This window comes from Dendrobates tinctorius, unplaced genomic scaffold (genome assembly GCF_039654945.1).
Source record: "Dendrobates tinctorius isolate UK_male_01 unplaced genomic scaffold, ASM3965494v1 ptg000128l, whole genome shotgun sequence".
Classification (NCBI taxonomy): domain Eukaryota; kingdom Metazoa; phylum Chordata; class Amphibia; order Anura; family Dendrobatidae; genus Dendrobates; species Dendrobates tinctorius.
The window spans coordinates 19307386-19330459 of NW_027361796.1; the positions used below are offsets into that span (position 1 = coordinate 19307386).

General features: G+C 43.4%; 1 protein-coding gene across 7 annotated transcripts in view; it reads left to right on the top strand.

Annotated features, from left to right (window-relative positions):
• The window catches only part of SLC24A2 (solute carrier family 24 member 2), a 469645-nt gene that overhangs the window by 404258 nt on the left and 42313 nt on the right, over positions 1 to 23074 (top strand). For all 7 annotated transcript variants that reach the window (XM_073542706.1, XM_073542707.1, XM_073542705.1 and 4 more), the window contains 2 exons: positions 7577 to 7675; positions 11489 to 11607. In XM_073542706.1, the coding sequence (XP_073398807.1) occupies positions 7577 to 7675; positions 11489 to 11607 (218 nt within the window). The remainder of the gene's footprint in view (positions 1 to 7576; positions 7676 to 11488; positions 11608 to 23074) is intronic.

Consider the following 23074-nt stretch of genomic DNA (forward strand, 5'->3'; position numbering starts at 1 on the left):
GAGATAGACAAAACCAGATCAAATGCAAAAAGTTTAGCAAATGAACCACTTAGCTGAACCATGCAGGAACAGAGCAGGAGACATCAGACCTCAGAAGGCACAGGAAGAAAATCACCAGCAGGGATTGAAGGAAGTCAGCTGTCTTAAATACACCAGTCAGAAACACCAGATCTCCAATCGTCATCATCATTATCAGGTGGCATATCACCCCAGTGCAGTCTGATATACAGCGAGACAGGCCATGGAGGAGATGGAGAAACTACTTTCTCCATCTTCTCCGCACCTGTGCTGCGATCCTCTCATGCAAAAGAATTGCAGCACATTAGCAAGACACTTGGCTCCTGCTCGCAGCAGAGCTGGAGCCTAGGGTCATTAACATATTGAATCTGATGCTCTTACATCGGATTCCATATACTGGTGTGATTCCAGCCTTAGATGGAAACTCCAAAGTAAGTTCTTAGTGTAGAGCATGGATAAATGTGATCCTAAATGTTATTTAAAATGTTCCCAAAAAAAGCTTCAACTCAATGCACAAAAAAAGCAAGTCCCCGCTCAGCTCCATCATCTGTTAATGGAAATATAGAGGGTTTCCACGTTTCTGGTAGTACCAAGGCTCTGGAAAAGCGCTATATCTCCTGATCCTCCAAAAGAAATTCAGCAAATTCTGCACTTCAAAATCCAAATGCCCCCCTCCCTTCTGAGCCCCATTGTGCCTAAACCACATTTAGCTTCCACATGCTTGGCATTTCTATAGCAATGAGAGCCCGCCTAATTTACAGGTGGTCTCCAGAAGCATGAGCTTGGCACCACAATGTACTGGGAACTACAATGTACTGGTGACTACAATGTACTGGGCACTACAATGGCAGTTTGCGATTTTCACTCAGTAACATCCACTGCTGCTTGTTTCTGAAAAACACCCATGGAGTCAAAATAGTTACTACACATGTAGATAAATTCCCAAAGGGGTATAATTTCCAAAATGGGGTCACTAGAGGGGGATTCTTCTCTTCTATCAATTAGGGGCAGGGTCCCATCATCCATGAGTCAATCTGAGAATTCAGCTCAAGCGGCGCTCAGTCTCTGAAGACAGGGGGCGGCAGAGCGGCGCCATCCTCTGCAATCAGATAATGTGGTGCCGACGCCGTGCTCCTGCAATGCTCCTGTCATTGTGTTTGTGTGTGACACATTGTGAATTAGTAGCGTAGCTACCAGGCCCCCCCCGGGCCCGTGCTCTGAGGGGGCTGCCTGTAATGCTGTAACTGTATCTGTGGCAGAGCTCTGCCGCGCTGTTTTCTCTGCCACAGGACCTGTGATGAGGTCACAGGAGGGGAGGAGTCGAGGTCACATGATCAGGGGCCTCTCAGTGTATGCAGGACTGGACGTGCTGGATGAAGGAAAGTTTCTGTGTGAGGTCAGGAGAAGTTTACAGGATGGATGTAGCAGAGCCGTGTGTGTACGGGGTGTACGGAGCAGATCGCGTGTGTACCAGGTGTACGGAGCAGAGCCACTTGTGTACGAGGTGTACGGAGCGGAGCCGTGTGTGTACGAGGTGTACGGAGCAGAGCCGCGTGTGTACGAGGTGTACGGAGCGGAACCGCATGTGTACAAGGTGTACGGAGCGGAGCAGCATGTGTGCGAGGTGTACAGAGCGGAGCCGCATGTATACAAGGTTTACGGAGTGGAGCCGTGTGTGTACAAGGAGTACAGAGCATGGCCACGTGTGTAAAAGGTGTACAGAGCAGAGCCGCATGTGTACGAGGTTTACGGAGTGGAGCCGTGTGTGTGTGAGGTGTACAGAGTGGAGCAGCGTGTGTAGGGAGCGGAGCTGCATGTGTATGGGGTGTACAGAGCGGAGCCGCGTGTGTATGGTGTGTACGGAGCTGAGCCGCGTGTGTATGGTGTGTACGGAGTGGAGCCGCGTGTGTAAGGGTTGTACGGAGTGCAGCTGTGTGTGTATGGGGCGTACAAAACGGAGCCGTGTGTGTACGAAGTATATGGAGCTGAGCCGTGTGTGTATGGAGCGGAGCAGAGCCACGTGTGTATGGAGTGGAACTGCGTGTGCACGAGGTGTATGGAGCAAAGCCGCATGTGTACAAGGTTTATGGAGTGGAGCCATGTGTGTACAAGGTGTACAGAGCGTGGCCACATGTGTAAAAGGTGTACGGAGCAGAGCCGCATGTGTACGAGGTTTACAGAGTGGAGTCATGTGTGTGCGAGGTGTACAGAGTGGAGCCGTGTGTGTACGAGGCATAAAAAGCGGAACCGTGTGTACAAGGTGTATGGTGGGGAGCATCCATACATCCCAGCGGGACAATCCCGATTTTGAGAGAGAGTCTGCCCCTCTGTCCTGGCCGGAAGCTTACTTTTCCCGCGGACACAGGAGTACACGGTGGAGCCCCGAGGAGCACTTTAAAGTTCGCACATGACGTTCCACCGGAAGTGACGTGCTAGAAGCTGACCGGAAATTAGGTCATTTCGGGAGGAGATTGTGACGGAACCATGGAGGCACTTCAGGGAATGCTTCAGATCCATCACCGTGTCCTCGGACAGCGGGATCGCCTTGGACTCGGGGATGCCAGCCATGTGAGCGGGAGGCTCAGGTGGGCACTACAATAGGAGCCGGGCTGCTATAGTATCTTTATAGATTCTCTTTCTTTCTTTCTCTCTCTGTTCTTTCTTTCTCTGTCTAATCTTTGTTTTTTTCTTTCTCTCTCTCTGTTCTTTCTTTCCTCTCTTTCTCTCTCTCTTTCTCTCTGTTCATTCTTTCTTTCCCCTCTTCCTTTATCTCTCTCTCTGTTCTTTCTTTCTTTCCCCTTTCTTTCTCTATAATCTTTCTTTTTCTCTCTGCTTTTTCTTTCTCTCTCTCTGTTCTTTCTCTCTCTCTCTGCTCTTCCTTACTCTGTTCTTTTTCTTTCCCCTCATTCTTTCTCTCTCTGTTCTTTCTTTCCTCTTTCTCTCTCTGTTCTTTCTCTCTCTGTTCTTTCTCTCTCTCTGTTCTCTTTCTTTCCCATCTTTCTTTCCCATCTTTCTTTCTTTCTCTGTTTTTTCTTTCTTTCCCCTCTTTCTTTCTCTGTTTTTTATTTATTCCCCATCTCTTTCTCTCTCCCTCTCTGTTCTTTCTTTCTCCTCTCTGTTCTTTTTTTCTGTCCACTCTTTCTTTCTCTGTTCTTTTTCTTTCTTTTTTCTTTCTCTCTGTTCTTTCTTTCCCCTCTTTCATTCTTTCTCTCTCTCTGTTCTTTCTTTCCCCTCTTTCTCTCTGTTCTTTCTTTCGCTCTGTTCTTTCTTTCTCTTTCTATCTCCTCTTTCTTTCTCTCTGTAATCTTTCTTTCTCTCTCTGTTCTTTCTCTCTTTCTCTCTGTTCTTTCTTTCTCTGCTTTCTTTCCCCTCTTTCTTTCTATTCTTTCTCTGTTCTCTCACTCTCTGTTCTTTCTTTATTTCTCTTTCTTTCTCTCTCTGTTCTTTCCCCTCTTTATTTCTCCCTCTCTGTTCTTTCTTTCCCCTCTTTCTTTTTTTCTATCTCTGTTCTTTTTTCTGTCCCCTCTATCTTTCGCTCTGTTCTTTTTTTCTTTCCCCTTTCTTTTTCCTTCTTTCTTTCTTTCTCTCTCTCTGTTTCTTTCTTCCCCTCTTTCTTTCTTTTTCTTTCTTTCTTTCTCTGTTCTTTCTTTCCCCTCTTTCTCTTTCTTTCTCTCTCTGTTCTTTCTTTCCCCTCTTTCTTTCTTTCTTTCCCCTTTCTTTCTCTCTCCCTCTCTGTTCTTTCTTTCTTTCCCCTCTTTTTTTCTCTCTCTCTGTTCCTTTTTTCTGTCCCATCTTTCTTTCTCTGTCTGTTCTTTTTTTCTGTCCCCTCTTTCTCTCTGTTTTTCTTTCTTCTTTCTTTCTTTCTTTCTTTCTTTCTCTCTGTTGTTTCTTTCTTTCTTCTTTCTTTCTCTCTCTGTTCTTTCTTTCCCCTCTGTCTTTCTTTCTTTCTTTCTCTCTCTCTTCTTTCTTTCTTTCTCTGTTTTCTTTATTCTCTCTCTCTGTTCGTTCTTTCTTTTCCTCAGTACCAGTCAGTGTGTCCACAGTATTAGTAGAATAAGAGGGGTTGGAAACTAGGCGGCACTGGTCACATTGATCATTTCATACTTTTTACTGATGTACCTGTGCCAAGCAGTTCGGGGGATCAGAATACACTGGGGAGACCAGAGCAGCGGGGTATGGTGAGAAGAATTATATGGTGCCCATTATGCTATATGAAGTAATATATGGTGCCCATTATACTGTATGAAATAATATATGGTGCCCATTATACTGTATGAAGTAATATATGGGGCCCATAATACTGTATGAAGTAATATATGTTGCCCATTATACTGTATAAAGTAATATATGGGGCCCATTAAACTGTATGAAATAATATATGGTGCCCATTATGCTGTATAAAGTAATATATGGGGCCCATTATGCTGTATGAAGTAATATATGGGACCCATTATACTGTATGAAGTAATATATGGGGCCCATTGTACTGTATGAAGTAATATATGGTGCCCAATATACTGTATGAAGTAATATATGGGGCCCATTATACTGTATGGAGCATTATATGGGGCCCATTATACTATATGCAGTAATATATGGGGCCCATAATACTGTATGGAGCATTATGTGGGGATAGGGGATGACTTTCTGTTTGTTGTGGATCTGACCGCTGGGACCCCCATGATCCTGGGAAACGTAGCTTTGAAGAGCACCATGTAAATGGAGCTGTGGTCAATCATACGCACTGTGGTGCCATTCATCTGTGGCTCTTCAAATAACTCCTTTAAGAGAGTGATGAGGGGATGACAAAGTATAGCAAAAATTCACTGATTGGGGCTGATGAGTGTTATAGTTTGTGGGATGGTGGGATTTGTGTGGCACAGCTGCTTTTTTGTCCCAGTCCCTCCCTGTGCCAGGCCTACCATTGTCATTAATGCATGTCATGGCGCTGACATCCTTGTGTTTGGACACCTTTTTTTTTCTATTTATCTAAATCAAAATGTCCACTATTGTACTCAGTTTTACAGGATAGATATAAAAATTTACTTTGTGTGCGGGGGGGCGTCATTTTGCTGTTCGCCTCAGGCAGCAGAGAGGCTAGGTTCATCCCTGCTTAGGGGCTCTGTACATGGAATCTGGCAACTATTCTAGGAACATCCGCCCTCCATGAGGAAAATGGCGATCTATCCCTCCTGAGCCACATATGGGTATTTCCACATTCAGCAGAAATTGTGGGACAAATTTTGGTGTCATCTTTACCATTCTCAGATGCTACCGGAACATATCAGCTATGTCAAAACTTTAGTGGCCACTACAGATCCTTATTTATTTGAATAGGGTTTGGATCCGCAATACACGGCTGTGGTCACTATAGAATAGGGGGTAGATTTACAGTACCTGGCTGCAGCTATTGAAGAAATGATGGAACTGTTGTGTTCCCGCAGCACCCAAGAACTTCTGTACGCTATTAGTGTCTGTAAGAGCTGATCAGCAGTGATTTCAGATGTCTCACTCCAACTGATCTGATATTGATGGAATACACAGGGATAGGCCTTCAGTAATAAAGTAATGGCCAATCTCTTTAACACCCAGGCTGAGGACTATTCCACAGTTTTATTGTGTCCAAGCAACATTGGGAGTGCATGGTGCAGTCAGCATCAAGGCAAAAACTGTTTTGCACAAAGTAACAATTCATCAGTTCTAAGAAGATCATCATATCAGTGTGTCATTTAATACAGAGTAATCACTGTAGTAACAGTACATCAGTGCATTAAAAACATATGTGTGCTAGGTGGACAAAGCATTAAAGGACATATGTTTTGGGCCAGACTCAACAAGGTCATTGTTCACGCCAGTCTTGATGAGGGGGCATGCTGGAGTCATACACTCCTGATTCATGAAGAATTGGACGCATCTTCAAGATGTACGCATTTCTTCTTGTGTAGAGCAAGACATGGAGGGGGGAGCAGGTGAATAAGTCCCGCCCATCGGACCGAACCGTGGCAGTTTACATACATCTGAACCGATATAAAAAAGGTATTTATGCATGAAAGGTGCGGGGTCAGGGGGAAGCAAAAGTACTAAGGGAATCCTTATGTGACACACATTTGAATGATATCATTATATGATATCTCAAAAAAGGGGTGACAGATTCCCTTTAAGGTTAAAAAGGACCTGTCACTTGTCATAAATTTGTAATTTTTCTTTTTAATCAATCAGAGCTTTGTCTTTTGTGTTGGGTGTACTGTATGTCATCAATAAGACAAAACCTTGTATTGTTTAACTGCATAGACTTAAAAATAATTGTCTTTTGGTTAAGAATGTGTAACTGACACAAACGTGATACAAAGGATCAAGCGACTATTGTAACTAATAAATTATTATATCAGATTGACATGTCTGCAAAATGCTATATTCTTCACTTGTGAAGGGCTGAGTGAACTATTAAATATATACTAACCATATTTCAAGATATTTATTCCTATTAGATACCCATGTACAATATATACTAAAATAAACATATGTTATTCTAGACAGTTTACGCCAACATAGCCATTTAGAACACAAGTTTGCTATTAATAACAACTTTCTTAGTAAATATCATAACAAGTGGCATAAGTGGAATTTGAAGTTTTTTAAAGACTAATATTTAGGATGATTGGGTCCTGAGATATTCTTCCAGTTGCTAGGTTATGCTGGTTAAATATGTAATATTTATTCATGCAATTGTTACATTTTTAGGTTACTAAATTTTAACTTCAAATTTTTTTTCTTTATTTTTTTTTCTCTTCCTGTAAAATATTTATCTAATCTGACTAGATGTTTTTTTCTGTATTACTACTTGAAATTGTGTAATATGGGTTCTCTAATTATTTCCTTTAAGTATCTTCCCTGTTTTTTGTCCCTTCCTTCCCGAATACCTGAGAAAATTTAAAATTTAATAATGATTATTTGAAAACAAAATAAACATATGTTTTTGTTTTATTTTGATATTTACTGGTATGTTTTTTATTCCCTTTTATTTTGCATACTGAGTGTTTAGAATGAGTACTTCATGTATTAGCTACAATATAATAATATAATATATGATTAGGGTGTTCTCACATTTACTAGGTTTTTCCCTTTGAAGTCTTTGTTTTGGAATCATTAGCGGCACGTCTTGGTTACGCTTTTGTAAATTTAATTTGCTGGTACCGAACATATAAAAACCAAAGTATAAATTTGCTGAATGCACTTAGTGCAAATGTTCAGGTGTTACAGGTATTCCTGTGGCAAGACTAAAGAGGTATTTGGTAATAATAAGCAATTAAAATAGTCTAAGGTACAGTTACCTATGTTCTCTTATTAACCATGCTTAACTGTTATGTCAGTAAGAAGTAGAGAGTTTCTGTTGCCCCAACTAAGATGCTAATGTGGCTATAGATTACCTAAATTAAAATATTGAAATGAATACCAAAAATTGTTGTAAATTTCCATATTGCATTATTCCAGTAATTATTGCTGTTAATACATTGTTATACAAATAGCTATAATGACTTATTTTTGTAAATGTTTGAAGGAAAATTTAAAGAGAAGGCTTCAATTCTGCACAAAATGGCCAAAATGAAATGTCAAGTGGAAGACAGTGAAAGACTAAATGGAGCAGCCAACTATGAAGGTAAGTATTACTTTTAGGAATAACTAAAACCAGTATGATGTGTGCATGTGTATCCAGATGTTGCAAATGACTATTACATGATCAAAATATACCAGTTCAGTTTTCTAGGGAACAAATGAATGTTAAATAACCATATTTTGTGTAATTACACTTTGTATTGTTCCACATTGTAGATATATGTAGTGGGTATGGAAAGTATTCAGACCCCTTTAAATTTTTCACTCTTTGTTTCATTGCAGCCAATTGGTAAATTCAAAAAAGTTCATTTTTTTTCTCATTAATGTACACTCTGCACTTCATCTTGACTGATAAAAAACAGAAAAGTAGACATTTTTGCAAAGTTATTAAAAAAGAAAAATATCACATGGACATACCGTATATACTCGTTTATAAGCCGAGATTTTCAGCCCATTTTGGGGGGGTTGAAAATCCCCCTCTCGACTTATACACCAGTTAGACTTATACACCAGTTATATACCTGGGGTCGGCTGCTGAGTGGGGGTGTCAGAGATCATACTGACTCCCCCTGACGCGTCTCTGCAGCCCCCCCCGCTTCTCCAACAGTCTCCCTTCCTTCAGCGGTCACGTGGTACCGCTCATTAAAGTCATGAATATGCACATATTCATGACTTTAATAAACGGTACCACGTGACCGCTGAAGGAAGGAAGGGAGACTGGGAGAAGGGGGGTGCAGAGACCGTGCCAAGAGGGGGTAAGTATATCCAATATTCACCTGTCCCCGGTCCATCACTGCTTGCTGCTGTCTGCTGCATCCTCTGTCAGTGGCGTTTAGCCAGCAGAGGGTGCGATGACGTGGTTAGTGCGCGCCGCACTCTCTGATACCTGAACAGTCACTGACAGAGGACGCAGAAGACAGCAGCAAGCAGCGATGGAGCGGGGACAGGTAAATATCTCAGGTGCTGGGTCCTGAGCCAGCGGTGAAACCGGCACCTGGACCCCATTGCGCGCCAGTGTCTCCGCCTGCTCAGGACTCGACACCTGGCCCCCAGGGGCGAGAGGTGAGTATGTAATTTTTTTTTTGCAGCATATGGGGGCATAATCTATGGAGCATCTTATGGGCATAATCTATGGAGCATCTAATGGGGGCATAATCTAAGGACCATCTTATGGGGGCATAATCTATGGAGTATCTTATGGGGGCATAATTTATGGGGCATAATCTATGGAGCATCTTATGGGGCCTAATCTATGGAGCGTTTTATGGAGCATCTTATGGGAGCATAATCTATGGAGCATCTTATGGGGCTATAACCTTTATGGAGCAGCATATTATTCTATGGAGCATCTTATGGAGCCATTATGAACTGTATGGAGCATTATATGGGGCTCCTGATTCAATATGGATATTCAAAAACATTTAACCTACTGATCTCTCAGTTTATGTTACTTTTATTGGTATCTATTTTTATTTTTGAAATTTACCAGTAGCTGCTGCATTTTCCACCCTAGGCTTATACGCGAGTCAATAAGTTTTCCCAGTTTTTTGTGGCAAAATTAGGGGGGTCAGTTTATACTCGGGTCGGGTTATATACCAGTATATACGGTAAGTGTTCAGACCCTTTACTCAGTATTGTGTAGAAGCACCCTTTTGAGATAGTACAGACATGAGTCTTCTTGGGAATGATGCAAATCATGTAGTTAAGGCGACGAAAACTAAATCTCCGAGCACGCCAAAATCCTCGGAGACCACCCGAGCAACGAGTATGCTCGCTCATCACTATGTTACATCAATGTTATATCATTAAGCCTTTACAGACAGCTTTGAAGTAGCTTGGAACATGTTGAGGTCCCGTATAAGACCTTTAGATAAAACTGAATATTGAGTCCAGTAAAGCGATTGAATTTTAGACACGTCCTAAAAAAATCCATATTACATGAAGAATAATTTGCAAAGCAAATAGATTTTGTTGGCAGAATTCCTAGGATGTCAGGTCACATGTATCCATTTTGTTACTTTTCCAATAAGCCCAATGACCAGCACTCGCCCTCAGTTTTTTCATCCAATATACATTTTGCTCAATTCATTAAAAAACGTTTTTACAATCTTCCTAGCTAGTACTTTTTTAACCTCCTTAAAATGATAACATTTCTGTGTAGGTAACAAAAAGACACCCATATGTACCAGTAATGGGTAATCATAGTTAATAGTTGAGGACAGCGGTAAAAGTCCAACCGCTCCCATCATCTTCTTTCAGAAGAAAAAATCATTATTTTGGTTAGGCCATATTTGATGGTGCCCTCTGCAATTTCCTCTATTGATTTTCTTCATTATAATGTACCCTATAGTATCTAACTAGTACAATGATACATTGTATAAATGACACTACCAGACAGCTGCTTAAATAAGTCTATACAATCAATAAACTAGGATTGTAGCTTTATTCAGTGCATGTGGTGAAACCACTTTCAGTTGCGACCCTGTTGAACTACGAATGTTACACACGTTTGGGGGTGGTGTTACCTTTGATTATAAGGTCTGAATTTGGGTTCTCCATTTATACCTCTCCCCATGCCAATACTAAAGCTTCTTATTTATGGGAAGGTGTTGCAATTTCAGTATTGTGGTTGGGCACCTTCATAGCACTATTAGCCTGGCATATTAACTGTATATATGCAGGTGAGTACAAATAACACAATAATAAAAGTATATCCACTATACTTATATTTGTAAAATTAAAATAAAAAATGTGATATATATCTATTAAAAAGTTGAATGGCAAACCATTCGGAAATATTAAAATAGAAAAAAAGGATAATGGAAAAATGGTCAAATATAAATTAAAAAAATAATAAATAATAAATAATTGGGACAGAAAATAAAGAATAATCAGTAAAATTGTCTTTATTATCAATAAATAGACATTTTAAACTTTTACACTGCATGGGATGGCGAATATGTATGATGGGCATGGGACTATGGGATGGAGGATGTGTGATTGGTATATGGGCATGGGACTATGGGATGTGATGGGTATATGGGCACTCGACTATGGGATGGAGGATATGTATGATGGGTATATGGGCATGGGCCTATGGGATCGTGGATATGTATGATGGGTATATGGGCACAGGACTATGGGATGGAGGATAATTATAATTTGCTATAACTAACCAGAGTTAGTTACTATGCCCGGGCAGCACCGGGCTCTTCAGCTAGTTATAAAATAAAAATAAATAATAATAATATTATAATATAATAACCTATGAAGTGTATCATAAGGGAAAAAATAGAAGAGAGGAAAGGGGGGAAAAAAAGGGGGAATAGCAGGGAAGGGAAAAGAAAAAGTAAGAGGAAATATAAGGAAAAGGGAATAGACCAGAGTGTAAAGAATAGAAAAAAATTAAATGTAAAAATAATGATTAAAAATGAAAAGAAAAAAAATAATTATTTTTGCCATCTGTGGGCCTTTTTTATGTATCATCTATGCTTTTATTTTTTATGGTGCGGCTGTTTATGCATGCAGTGTAAAAAATTAAAATTTCTATTTATTGATAATAAAGACAATTTTACTTGATTGTTCTTCATTTTCTGTCACATTTATTATTTTATATTTATTATTTATTATTTTTTTAATTTATATTTGACCATTTTTCCAGTATTCTTTTTTTCTATTTTAATGTATGCAGGCTAATAGCATTTTCGGACATGGTAGGTTCCCTTTAAGCCTAGAATGAGCCTACATGATGGCTTCCATCACTTTTGACAGCTATCTTATATGTGTGAACAGCTACTGTTAGTATGTGTATTTACAGAATGTGCTTTGTAATATTTGTTTGCACCTTCCATTTTAGAAAAAAATGATCTTCCAAACAGTACAAATGTTGAGGTTGAAGTGACACCACCCAAAGAATCTGCTGGTCCAGTTCAAAATGGAAATGTCACTCATAATATAGAGGCTGCAGAAACACAGGTGATGTCTCATCATATGTTTCATTCTATATTACTTATGAAATGAGTGGGGTTTTTTTACATCCTATGCAAATTGTCTCTTCAGAGAGGAAAAGTACTAGAACTGTAGTTCCACCTATAGGAACTAGCAATCCTAGAAGTCAATGTCGACAAGCCTTTAACCCCTTTCTGACATCTGACGTACTATCCCGTCCATGTGCCCTGGACCCGTATGCCCATGGACGGGATAGTATGCCCATGGATGGCACATTAACCTCTGGCACACTGCGATCAAACAAGATCGCAGTGTACCAGGGACATAGGGAAGAATCACGCAGGGAGCCGCTTCCCTGAGACCCTCGGTACAACGCGATGTGCTTGCGTAGTTCCGGGGGACTCCTTCCTGCAGGCCCCCGGATCCAAGATGGCCGCGGGGGCCTTTGGGGTCCTGCAGGGAGGCGGATTTCTCAGTGCCTGCTGAGAGCAAGCGCTGAGAAAGCCTCCTGCACTGCCTGTCAGATTGCTGATCTGACACAGCGCTCTACAAAGTGTCAGATCAGTGATCTGACACAATATGGAATGTCCCCCCCGAGACAAAGCAATAAAGTAAAAATTCCTAAATAAATAAAAAAAAAATATATTCCCTAATTTTTTTTTTGTAAATAAAAAAACAGTAAAAGTACACATATTTAGTATCGCTGCGTCTGTAACGACCTGCCCTATAAAACTGTCCCACTAGTTAACCCCTTTAGTGAACCCCTTAAAAAAAATAAAAGGCAAAAAATAATGCTTTATCATCATGCCGCCGATCAAAAAGTGCAATAACACACGATCAAAAAGACGGATATAAATAAACATGGTACTGCCGAAAACGTCATCTTGTCCCGCAAAAAATGAGCTACCACACTGCGTCATCAGGAAAAAGATAAAAGTTATAGCTTGCAGAATAAAGTGATGCAAAAATATTTACTTTTTATATAAAATTGTTTTTATTGTATAAAAGCACCAAAACATAAAAAAATGATATATATGAGGTATCGCTTTAATTGTACTGACCCGAAGAATAAAACCACTTTATCAATTTTACCACACGCGGAACGGTGTAAACGCCCCCCAAAAGAAATTCATGAAATGCTGGTTTTTGTTCATTCTGCGTCCCAAAAATCGGAATAAAAAGCAATCAAAAAATGTCACGTGCCTGAAAATGGTACCAATAAAAATGTCAACTCGTCCCTTAAAAAATAAGACCTCACATGACTCTGTGGGTCAAAATATGGAAAAATTATAGTTCTCAAAATGTGGTGATGCAAAAACTATTTTTACAATAAAAAGCGTCTTTTAGCATGTGACAGCTGCAAAACATAAAAACCCGCTATACTGTAAATAGTATATCAAACCCCCTTTATCACCCCCTTAGGGAAAAATAATAAAATAAAAAAAAAAGTATTTATTTCCATTGTCCCATTAGGGTTAGGGCTGGGCTAGGGTCAGGGTTGAGATTAGGGTTAAGGGTGTTGTCATGTCGGACGCTGTTCACACCACAGCATCCGGCAGGCAGAGGTAGTTCCACCTCCAGCCACTATAGCCTCAGTGGCGCCGGCCTGATCTTCAGGCTCTCGGGGGTTAATCCTGCTGGAGACCAGGTTGGATGGTTAGTCACGCCCACGGTCTTTAAATAGTCATGCTGGCCTATGGGCGTCGCCGATTATAGCTTGTGTTTCATACCAAGTGGTTCCGGTCTGGAGTGGAGGTGTTCAAGAGAGAGAGATTCATATCTGGTGTCGTATGATCCGTCGTTATCCTTTCTCCTTCCCATATTTGTGTTTAGTTGTGCCCTGTTCACATTACTGTTTATTCCTGTGTGTGTGCGGCGCAGTGCAGTTTAAGTTCTCCCTGTCTGTCATTATTTGTGTGGGAGCTTTGGTGGTGACTTCTCACTGGGTGGAGGGTGGAGCGTTAAGTGCAGGGCTGAGCAGGAGATAAGGAAAGGTCGGAGGCTCAGGCATTTGCACCTTCAGCAAAAACCCTGGGTTGAGGGTCAGACAGGGTTTCCCCTAGTAAAGGGACACCACAGGGGCCCCGGGTATTTCAGCCTTAGTTGAACTAAGCCCCCGTGACACTATAATCGGCCCACATTTTTTCAGGAGTCCATGGATCCATTAGATTCCATAACCCGCCAGTTGGCGGCGCTGTCCATACAGGTCTCCGAGTTGAATGGGGCAGTTCAGCAGCAGGGCCTGGTAGTAGCAAAGGTGCAAACGGCATCTGCAGGTATCGGTGCAGAGCCGAAGTTTCCGCTGCCAGAACGATTTTCAGGCGATCGCAGCAAATTTGTCGTATTTCGGGAGGCCTGCAAATTATACTTCCGCATGCGGCCAATATCCTCAGGTAATGAGGCCCAGCGAGTAGGGCTGGTGTTGTCATTACTGAGTGGTGACCCCCAAGCATGGGCATTTTCCTTACCACCTGACTCTGCTACATTTCATTCGGTCGATAATGTTTTTTCTGCCCTCGGGCTCATTTACGATGACCCTGACCGACTGGCTCTAGCGGAATCTAAAATCCGCGCCCTCCGCCAGGGGGAGCGCTTGGCAGAAGACTATTGTTCGGAATTTCGCCGCTGGGCTGTAGACACACAGTGGAATGACCCAGCACTGCGGAGCCAGTTTATTCATGGGGTATCAGGGAGGGTGAAACAAGCCCTCCTGATGTATGAGACTCCGGCATCATTGGAGTCTGCCATGAGTTTGGTGATACGTATTGATCGCCGTTTTCGTCAGGGGGCACAGGAGACGCTACCTCTGGGGGAAAACAGAGGTGCAGGTGTGGTTGAAGTAGATGAGTCCCCTGAACCTATGCAGATTGCTGGCGTGGCACAGGTTCAGCCTCGCGCTCCGGGAGTCCGGAAGTCCGGAGCATGTTTCTACTGTGGTAAAGGAGGTCATTATGTTAACGTTTGCCCGGTACTACCTAAGAGGGTCACACCGGCGGAAAACTGTTAAGCTCAGAGGGTATGGAGGAGACCCAACTGAGCGTATGCATATCCTCCATGATGGTATCTCAATGTATGCTCCCTGCCAAGGTTATTGTCGCCGGCAGAGAGCTACCTATATCAGTGTTTGTGGATAGCGGTTCCGCCACCAATCTCATAGATGAGGAGTTTGCACACACCGCCGGGTTTAAGATTGAAAAACTTCCTCACCCCATACAGGTGGTGACCATTAATGCTGTTCCCCTCCCTCAAGGGGAGATTACTGAGTTTGTGGCAGAGGTGAAACTCCACATTGGGGTCCTACATTCTGAGTCGGTTACATGTAGGGTCCTCCGTAATCTCCCAGCTCAAATGGTCCTGGGTTTTCCATGGCTGTCCAGGCACAACCCGGTAATTTATTGGAAAACTCAGGACATAGTACAATGGAGTGGTTTCTGCCAAGACAATTGCTTGTGTGTCCGCCGTGACGCCCAGCCTGCCGGAGGCTTTGCAGGATTTCGCGGATGTTTTCTCTGAGAAGGGTTGCTCAGAACTGCCTCCACATAGAGCCTATGACTGTGCTATTAGGTTAAAACCCGGGGCCAAATTACCTAAGGCCAGGATGTTTAATATTTCTGGTCCTGAGAGACAAGCTCTGAAAGACTACATCGCGGAGAGTCTGAGCAAAGGTTACATCCGGCCTTCGTCCTCGCCTGTAGCCGCGGGGTTTTTCTTCATTAAGAAGAAAGATGGGGGGTTACGCCCGTGTCTGGATTTCCGAGAGTTAAACCAGATTACTATCCGTGATCCCTACCCAATGCCGTTGATCCCGGATTTGTTCAACCAGGTAGCGGGGGCAAAATGGTTTTCCAAGCTGGACCTCAGGGGGGCGTATAACCTCATAAGGGTCCGTCAGGGGGATGAGTGGAAGACGGCGTTTAACACTCCTGAGGGTCATTTTGAGAGTCTGGTTATGCCGTTTGGGTTGACCACCGCGCCTGCCGTTTTCCAACATTTTATTAATGATGTCTTTGCTCATGTCCTGGGGAGATTTGTGATTGTATACCTGGATGATATCCTCATTTATTCTAGCGATCGGGACACTCATTTGCAGCATGTTAGGCAGGTGTTACAGTTGCTCCGGGAGAACCAGCTCTATGCTAAGCTGGAAAAATGTTTATTTTTTGTCCAGGAGTTGCCCTTTTTGGGATATATTGTGTCCGCAGCTGGTTTTAAAATGGACACCGCTAAGGTGCAAGCGGTGTTGCAATGGGAGAGGCCGGAGAGTCTGAAAGCACTCCAGCGGTTCCTTGGGTTTGCGAATTATTATAGGAAATTTATAAAACACTTTTCGACTGTCGCCAAACCACTCACGGACATGACAAAAAAGGGTGCCGATCTGGCGAACTGGCCTGAGGTGGCTATACGTGCATTTGAGCGTCTGAAGAATAGTTTTGCTTCAGCCCCCATTCTGGTGCAACCAGACGTGTCTAAACCTTTTGTGGTAGAGGTTGATGCGTCGGAGGTGGGAGTGGGGGCAGTACTGTCTCAAGGCTCGTCCTTGAGCGAGATGCATCCATGCGCCTACTTCTCCAAGAAGTTGTCGCCGGCCGAACGGAATTATGATATCGGCAACAGGGAGTTGTTGGCCATCAAACTGGCTTTTGAGGAATGGCGACACTTCTTGGAGGAGGCGGCTCACCAGGTCACAGTTATCACCGACCATAAGAATCTGCTCTACCTGGAGTCGGCCAAGCGTCTGTCTCCTAGGCAGGCTCGCTGGGCATTGTTTTTTACTCGTTTCAATTTTCTTGTGACGTACCGTCCCGGGGCTAAAAACACCAAGGCGGATGCTTTGTCTAGGTGTTTTCCGGGGGGAGAACCTCGGGAAGAGCCGGTACCCATCCTCCAGAAAGGGGTAGTGGTCTCGGCTCTCACGACTGAGGTAGAGGCGGAGATTGCCGAGGCCCAAGAGGAGGTACCACCAGGACTTCCCGCCAACAAATCATTTGTACCCCTGCATCTTCGGCCTAAGGTGTTGAAGGAACACCACGATTCGGTACTGGCTGGTCACCCAGGGGTGAAGGGCACCTTAGAGCTGGTATCGCGTCGTTTCTGGTGGCCCAAAATCCGGCAGGACGTGGTCTCGTACGTGGCAGCTTGCATCACGTGCGCTAGGGCTAAGTCACCCCGAACCCGTCCTGCTGGCACGCTACAGCCTCTGGGGGTACCCAATAGGCCATGGACAGAAATCTCCATGGATTTTATCACTGACTTGCCAGCCTCGGCAGGGAACACGGTCATCCTGGTGGTGGTTGACCGTTTTTCAAAGATGGCGCATTTTGTGGCGTTGTCCTCTTTGCCCAATGCTAAGACGTTGGCTCAGGTATTTGTGAAGGAGGTGGTCAGACTCCACGGAGTACCGTCTGACATAGTATCTGATAGGGGTACGCAATTTGTGGCGAGGTTTTGGAAAGCTTTTTGCTCAAGGTTGGGGATCAAGTTGTCACATTCATCGGCGTTTCATCCACAGTCTAATGGACAAACTGAGCGCATGAACCAAAATCTAGAACAGTATTTACGATGCTTTGTGTCCGACAACCAGGAGGAGTGGTCTACTTTCCTTCCTCTGGCCGAATTCGCATTAAATAATCACCGCCAAGAGTCATCAGGAGAGTCTCCATTCTTTTGTGTGTACGGTCAACATCCTCAGTTTTGTACCTTACGTCAGGGTGACTCCGGGGGTGTCCCGGAGGAGGATCAGCTAGGAGCCCAATTGTCATCAGTCTGGAGGCGGGTGAAACAGCGTTTGTTGAGCATGAGTGCCAGGTACAAACGGGTGGCTGACAGTAGACGCGTGCCAGGTCCGGACCTGTGTGTGGGTGAATGGGTGTGGTTAGCTACGAAGAACATAAAACTCAAAATCCCTTCTTTAAAACTGGGTCCAAGGTTTATTGGGCCTTTTAGGATTTCTGCCATCATTAACCCAGTAGCTTATCGGTTGGAACTTCCCGCGGTGTACAAGATACACAACGTGTTTCACAGGGCTTTATTGAAAAAGGTGGTAGGCTTGGTGGACACGACGCCGATGCCACCTCCAGTCATGGTGGATGGCGAGTTAGAGTTCGAGGTCGCCAAGGTAGTGGACTCTCGAGTAGTACGCCGTACTCTTCAGTATTTGGTGCACTGGCGGGGGTATGGTCCAGAGGAGAGGTCTTGGGTTCCAGCCTCAGACATACATGCGGATCGGCTGGTCAGTTCTTTTCACCGTCGTCATCCGGACAAGCCGGGTCCTATGAGTCTTGAGGGCCCTGGGGTCCCTCGTAGAAGACGGGGTACTGTCATGTCGGACGCTGTTCACACCACAGCATCCGGCAGGCAGAGGTAGTTCCACCTCCAGCCACTATAGCCTCAGTGGCGCCGGCCTGATCTTCAGGCTCTCGGGGGTTAATCCTGCTGGAGACCAGGTTGGATGGTTAGTCACGCCCACGGTCTTTAAATAGTCATGCTGGCCTATGGGCGTCGCCGATTATAGCTTGTGTTTCATACCAAGTGGTTCCGGTCTGGAGTGGAGGTGTTCAAGAGAGAGAGATTCATATCTGGTGTTGTATGATCCGTCGTTATCCTTTCTCCTTCCCATATTTGTGTTTAGTTGTGCCCTGTTCACATTACTGTTTATTCCTGTGTGTGTGCGGCGCAGTGCAGTTTAAGTTCTCCCTGTCTGTCATTATTTGTGTGGGAGCTTTGGTGGTGACTTCTCACTGGGTGGAGGGTGGAGGGTTAAGTGCAGGGCTGAGCAGGAGATAAGGAAAGGTCGGAGGCTCAGGCATTTGCACCTTCAGCAAAAACCCTGGGTTGAGGGTCAGACAGGGTTTCCCCTAGTAAAGGGACACCACAGGGGCCCCGGGTATTTCAGCCTTAGTTGAACTAAGCCCCCGTGACAGGTGTGTTGGGGTAAGCGTTGGAGTTAGAATTGGGGGTTTTCCACTGTTCAGTACAAAAATGGAAGGATCCAGCGATGTCGGGTGACGGTTAAAAACCAATATTTATTGTGAAAATGGCATTAAAATATTCTCAGGTACATAATGTCTGGCAGCACTGCATGGAAAGACAGATCTACACGTTTCGACATGAGGTCTTTATCAAGATCTTTCCACTGTTCAGGCACATCAGGGGCTCTCCAAACGCGACATGGTGTCTGATCTCAAGTCAAACGGTGCTCCTTCCCTTCCAAGCTCTGCCATGCGCCCAAACAAATGAGAAACTGGGTCTGAGCAGAAAAAGTAAATTAATGTGCATGCAAAATGTAATTGCATATGAACACATGACCTTTACACAGAGAAAACCAAAACACAAAACAACAAAACAGGATATTTGTTTTGTGTTTTGGTTTTCTCATGCGCCCAAACAGTAGTTTACCCCAACATATGGGATATCGGCGTACTCAGGAAAAATTGCACAACTTTTTGAGTCCACTTTCACCTGTTACCCTTGGAAAAATAAAGAATTGGGGGAAAAAATATCAATTTTGTGGCAAAAAATGATTTTTTTTATTGTTATGACTCTACGTTATAAACTTCTTTGAAGCACTTGGGGGTTCAAAGTGCTCACCACACATCTAGATAAGTTCCTTGGGGGCTCTAGTTTCCAAAATGGGGTCACTTGGGGGTTTCCACTGTTTAGGCACATCAGGAGCTCTCCAAATGCGACATGACACCTGCAGACCATTCCATCAAAGTCTGCATTCCAAAACATCACTACTTCCCTTCCGAGCCCCGACATGTGCCCATACAGTAGTTTTCTCTCACATATGGGGCATCAGCGTACTCAGGACACATCTAGATAAGTTCCTTTGGGGGTCTAGTTTCCAAAATGGGGTTACTTGTGAGGGGGTTTCCACTGTATATGCACATCAGGGGTTCTCCAAAACGCAACATGGCGTCCGATCTCAATTCTAACCAATTTTGCATTGAAAAAGTCAAATGGTGCTCCTTCCCTTCTGAGCTCTGCCATGTGTCCAAACATTGGTTTACCTCCACATATGGGGTATTAGCGTACTCAGGATACATTGCACAATAACTTTTAGGGTCCTATTTCCCTTGGAAAAATAAAAATTGGGGGTGAAAAGATCATTTTTGTGGAAAAAATATTATTTTTTAATTGTACAGCTGTACGTTAGAAACTTCTGTGAAGCCCTTGGGGGTTCAAAGTTCTCACCATATCTAGATAAGTTCCTTGGGGGGGGTCTAGTTTCCAAAATGGGGTCACTTGTGGGGGGTTTCCACTGCTTAGGCACATGAGGGGCTCTCCAAACGTGACATGGCGTCCGATCTGAATTCCAGCCAATTTTGCATTGAAAAATTCAAACGGCGCTCCTTCCCTTCTGAGCTCTGCCATGCGCCGAAACAGTGGTTCCCCCCACATATCAGGTATCAGCGAACTCAGGACAAATTGCACAATAACTTTTGCATCCAATTTCTCCTGTTACCCTTGGTAAAATAAAAAAAATTTGACCTGAATTAATTTTTTTGTGAAAAATAGTTAAATGTTCACATTCAAAAAATTTCTGTGATGCACCTGAAGGTTTAATAAACTTCTTCAATATGGTTGTGAGCACCTTGAGGGGTGAAGTTTTTAGAATGGAACTTTTGGGTATTTTCTATCATATAGACCCCTCAAAGTGACTTCAAATGTGATTTGATCTGTAAAAATAAAATGGTGCTGCAAAAATGAGAAATCGCTGGTCAGCTTTTAACCCTTATAACTTCCTAACAAAAAAAAATGTTGGTTCCAAAATTGTGCTGATGTAAAGTAAACATATGGGAAATGTTATTTATTAAGTTTTTTGTGTGCCATATCTCTGTGATTTAAGGGCATAAAAATTCAAATTTGGAAAATTGCGAAATTTTCGCCAAATTTCCGTTTTTTTCACAAATAAACGTGAGTAATATCAATGAAATTTTACCACTAACGTGAAGCACAATATGTCACGAGAAAACAATGATAAGTTCCTTAGCGAGTATAGTTTCCAAAATGGGGTCACTTGTAGGGGGTTTCCACTGTTTAGGTACAATCAGGGGCTCTCCAAATGCGACATGGCGTCCGATCTCAATTCCAGTGAATTTTGCGTTGAAAAAGTCAAACGGCGCTCTTTCCCTTCCGAGCTCTGCCATGCGCCGAAACAGTGGTTCCCCTCACATATCAATCACCTTTCCAAGCGATGCTTCAAATCACTTGGAAAGCACAAGCATTCTGCAAGCTAAAAACGCTTGCAAAATGCTCGTTTTATCCGCGGCAGGGACTTGCCGCAGCATTTCTGCAATGTGGGCACTTAGCCTAAGGGTATGTGCTCACGTTGCGGATTTGCCTTTGTAAAATTCTGCGCGGATTCTGCCTCTCTTGGCAGAAAACGCTGTTGAAAATCAATGCGGTTTTGATGCGCATTTTCATGCGGATTTGCAAGCTAAATAAAGATATACATTATTATTTAACAAAAAAAGAATTGTGATTTCATTTCCTTGTCCAACCTCTTCTTTTACATTCTCCATCAAAGACCATAATAACATTGCATACTATGTTCATATATAATGTTTACACACACAAAACAAATATAAGTGAATATAATCTACTATATAATCGTCTAATTCTGTCTGTCTGTAATGGAAAAAAAACATATCCTGGGAGATCAATGATATGATTTTTTCTGGATAGGAATATTAATGTTTGTTTTGGATGGTGATTACATAAACTGCTATTCTTAGTGTATTATTAATGATACTTAGGTACAGGTTTATATGAAATAACACTTTGGATATGCGTATGGCTTAGAACCTTCATTGTTATTGTCTGCTGTTTTTTTTCCCCTTTTGTGGTATGTTATCAGGAAACTATGAATATTTAGCCAATTTTAAATGCCTTTATTTTGTTTAATAAAGTTACATGTTTTTAATATAATTGTGGTTAGCGTCATTTTGGATAGGAGTAATATTCATGCGAATTGGCCATATTCTAGAATACCCGATGCGTTCGAATCGTGCCACCATCTAGTGTATATATATGTATATATTGTAAGGTAGCGCTTGTTATTCAGGTAGGGGATACTCGCTAGGCAGCCGATAAATCACGTCCAGCACAGGTTTCTTAACATAACTCAGTCCATTCAGTTTATTATGCAGCATAAACCAAAACAGCAACAGAAAGTTTATATCAGATGAGCATAGCGTCCATGACAGAGCTCTGCTCTGTTAACCCCATGCTCACACAGGCTTTGTTATCTCCGGTACACAGGCTCTCTAGCCTCACAGTTATATCCCCGTCAGGGTTACCTCATGGTTGCTTCTCAGTACAGATGTTCATTCCACCTCCTGGGAACTCTCAGACACATGCAGCCATGATACACTCGTGCACTCAGGAAGACAGACACATCTCCCTGCACGAGACCTTCCATACGGACCAATCGGGTCCAAGCATTCACTCATGTGACCTATCCTGGCCATCTTATATGGTCCGTAGCCACGCCCACCGGATCACATGGCTATGACCTCATCACAGGTACTACAAGCAATCACACACATAATTATGGCATTCTAGACACCCGCCCCTAGGTGGGTTTGTAGGTGATTGGTGAGACGGGTGGGTTCAATCACCTGAATGCTTCTCTCTAACACATTGGCACGAAAGATCAGCTCTGCTGATCAGCACATAATCAAGCCTTCATCCCAAGGCCACCCACCTTGGGATACATAACGATCCTTTAGCACCCTGCTCCTGTTACCACTCTGGACATGGCTATCCGTCCGTCCTGGGACATCCACACAGCGCCCCCTAGCGGGCACAGTGGTCACTACACCACAATGTTATATGCATATACATATATAAATATATATATGCAGTATATATGTATGTGTCAGCCAGATACCCTCATTAACCCCTCTCGCACATTAGATGTACTATGCCGTCCATGTGCCCTGGGCGAATTTGACCACGGACAGGATAGTACGTCACAGCGACAGTTTAATTAAACACAGCTGGATTACAATGAAGAAATAGAACCATCTCAAGGAGGATCACAAGGAAATAGAGAGTATGTGACTTAACCCCTTTCCTACATATGATGTACTATCCCGTCCAGTATGACCATGGACGGGATAGTACGTCATACCGATCAGCCGCGCTCACTGGGGGGAGTGTGGCTGATCGTGGCCTGGTGTCAGCTGATTCTCTCAGCTGACACCCAGCACTAAGTGCCAGGAGCGGTCCCGCTGCTGGCACTTTAACCCCCGAAATACTGCGATCAAACACGATCACAGCATTCCGGGAGCAGGCAGAGGGCTGACAACCCCTCTGCCTTTGGATCGGAGACCCTGCAGCATGACGCGTGGTCCTGATCGACATCCGGGTTACCAGAGCTGAGAAACTTCCTGTCATGCGCAGTGCATGTCAGGAAGTCTCTCAGGTCAGTATGCACAGTTTGCAGCGCTGACAGCTTTTGTAGCATGCAGATGCTGCTTCATCTGCA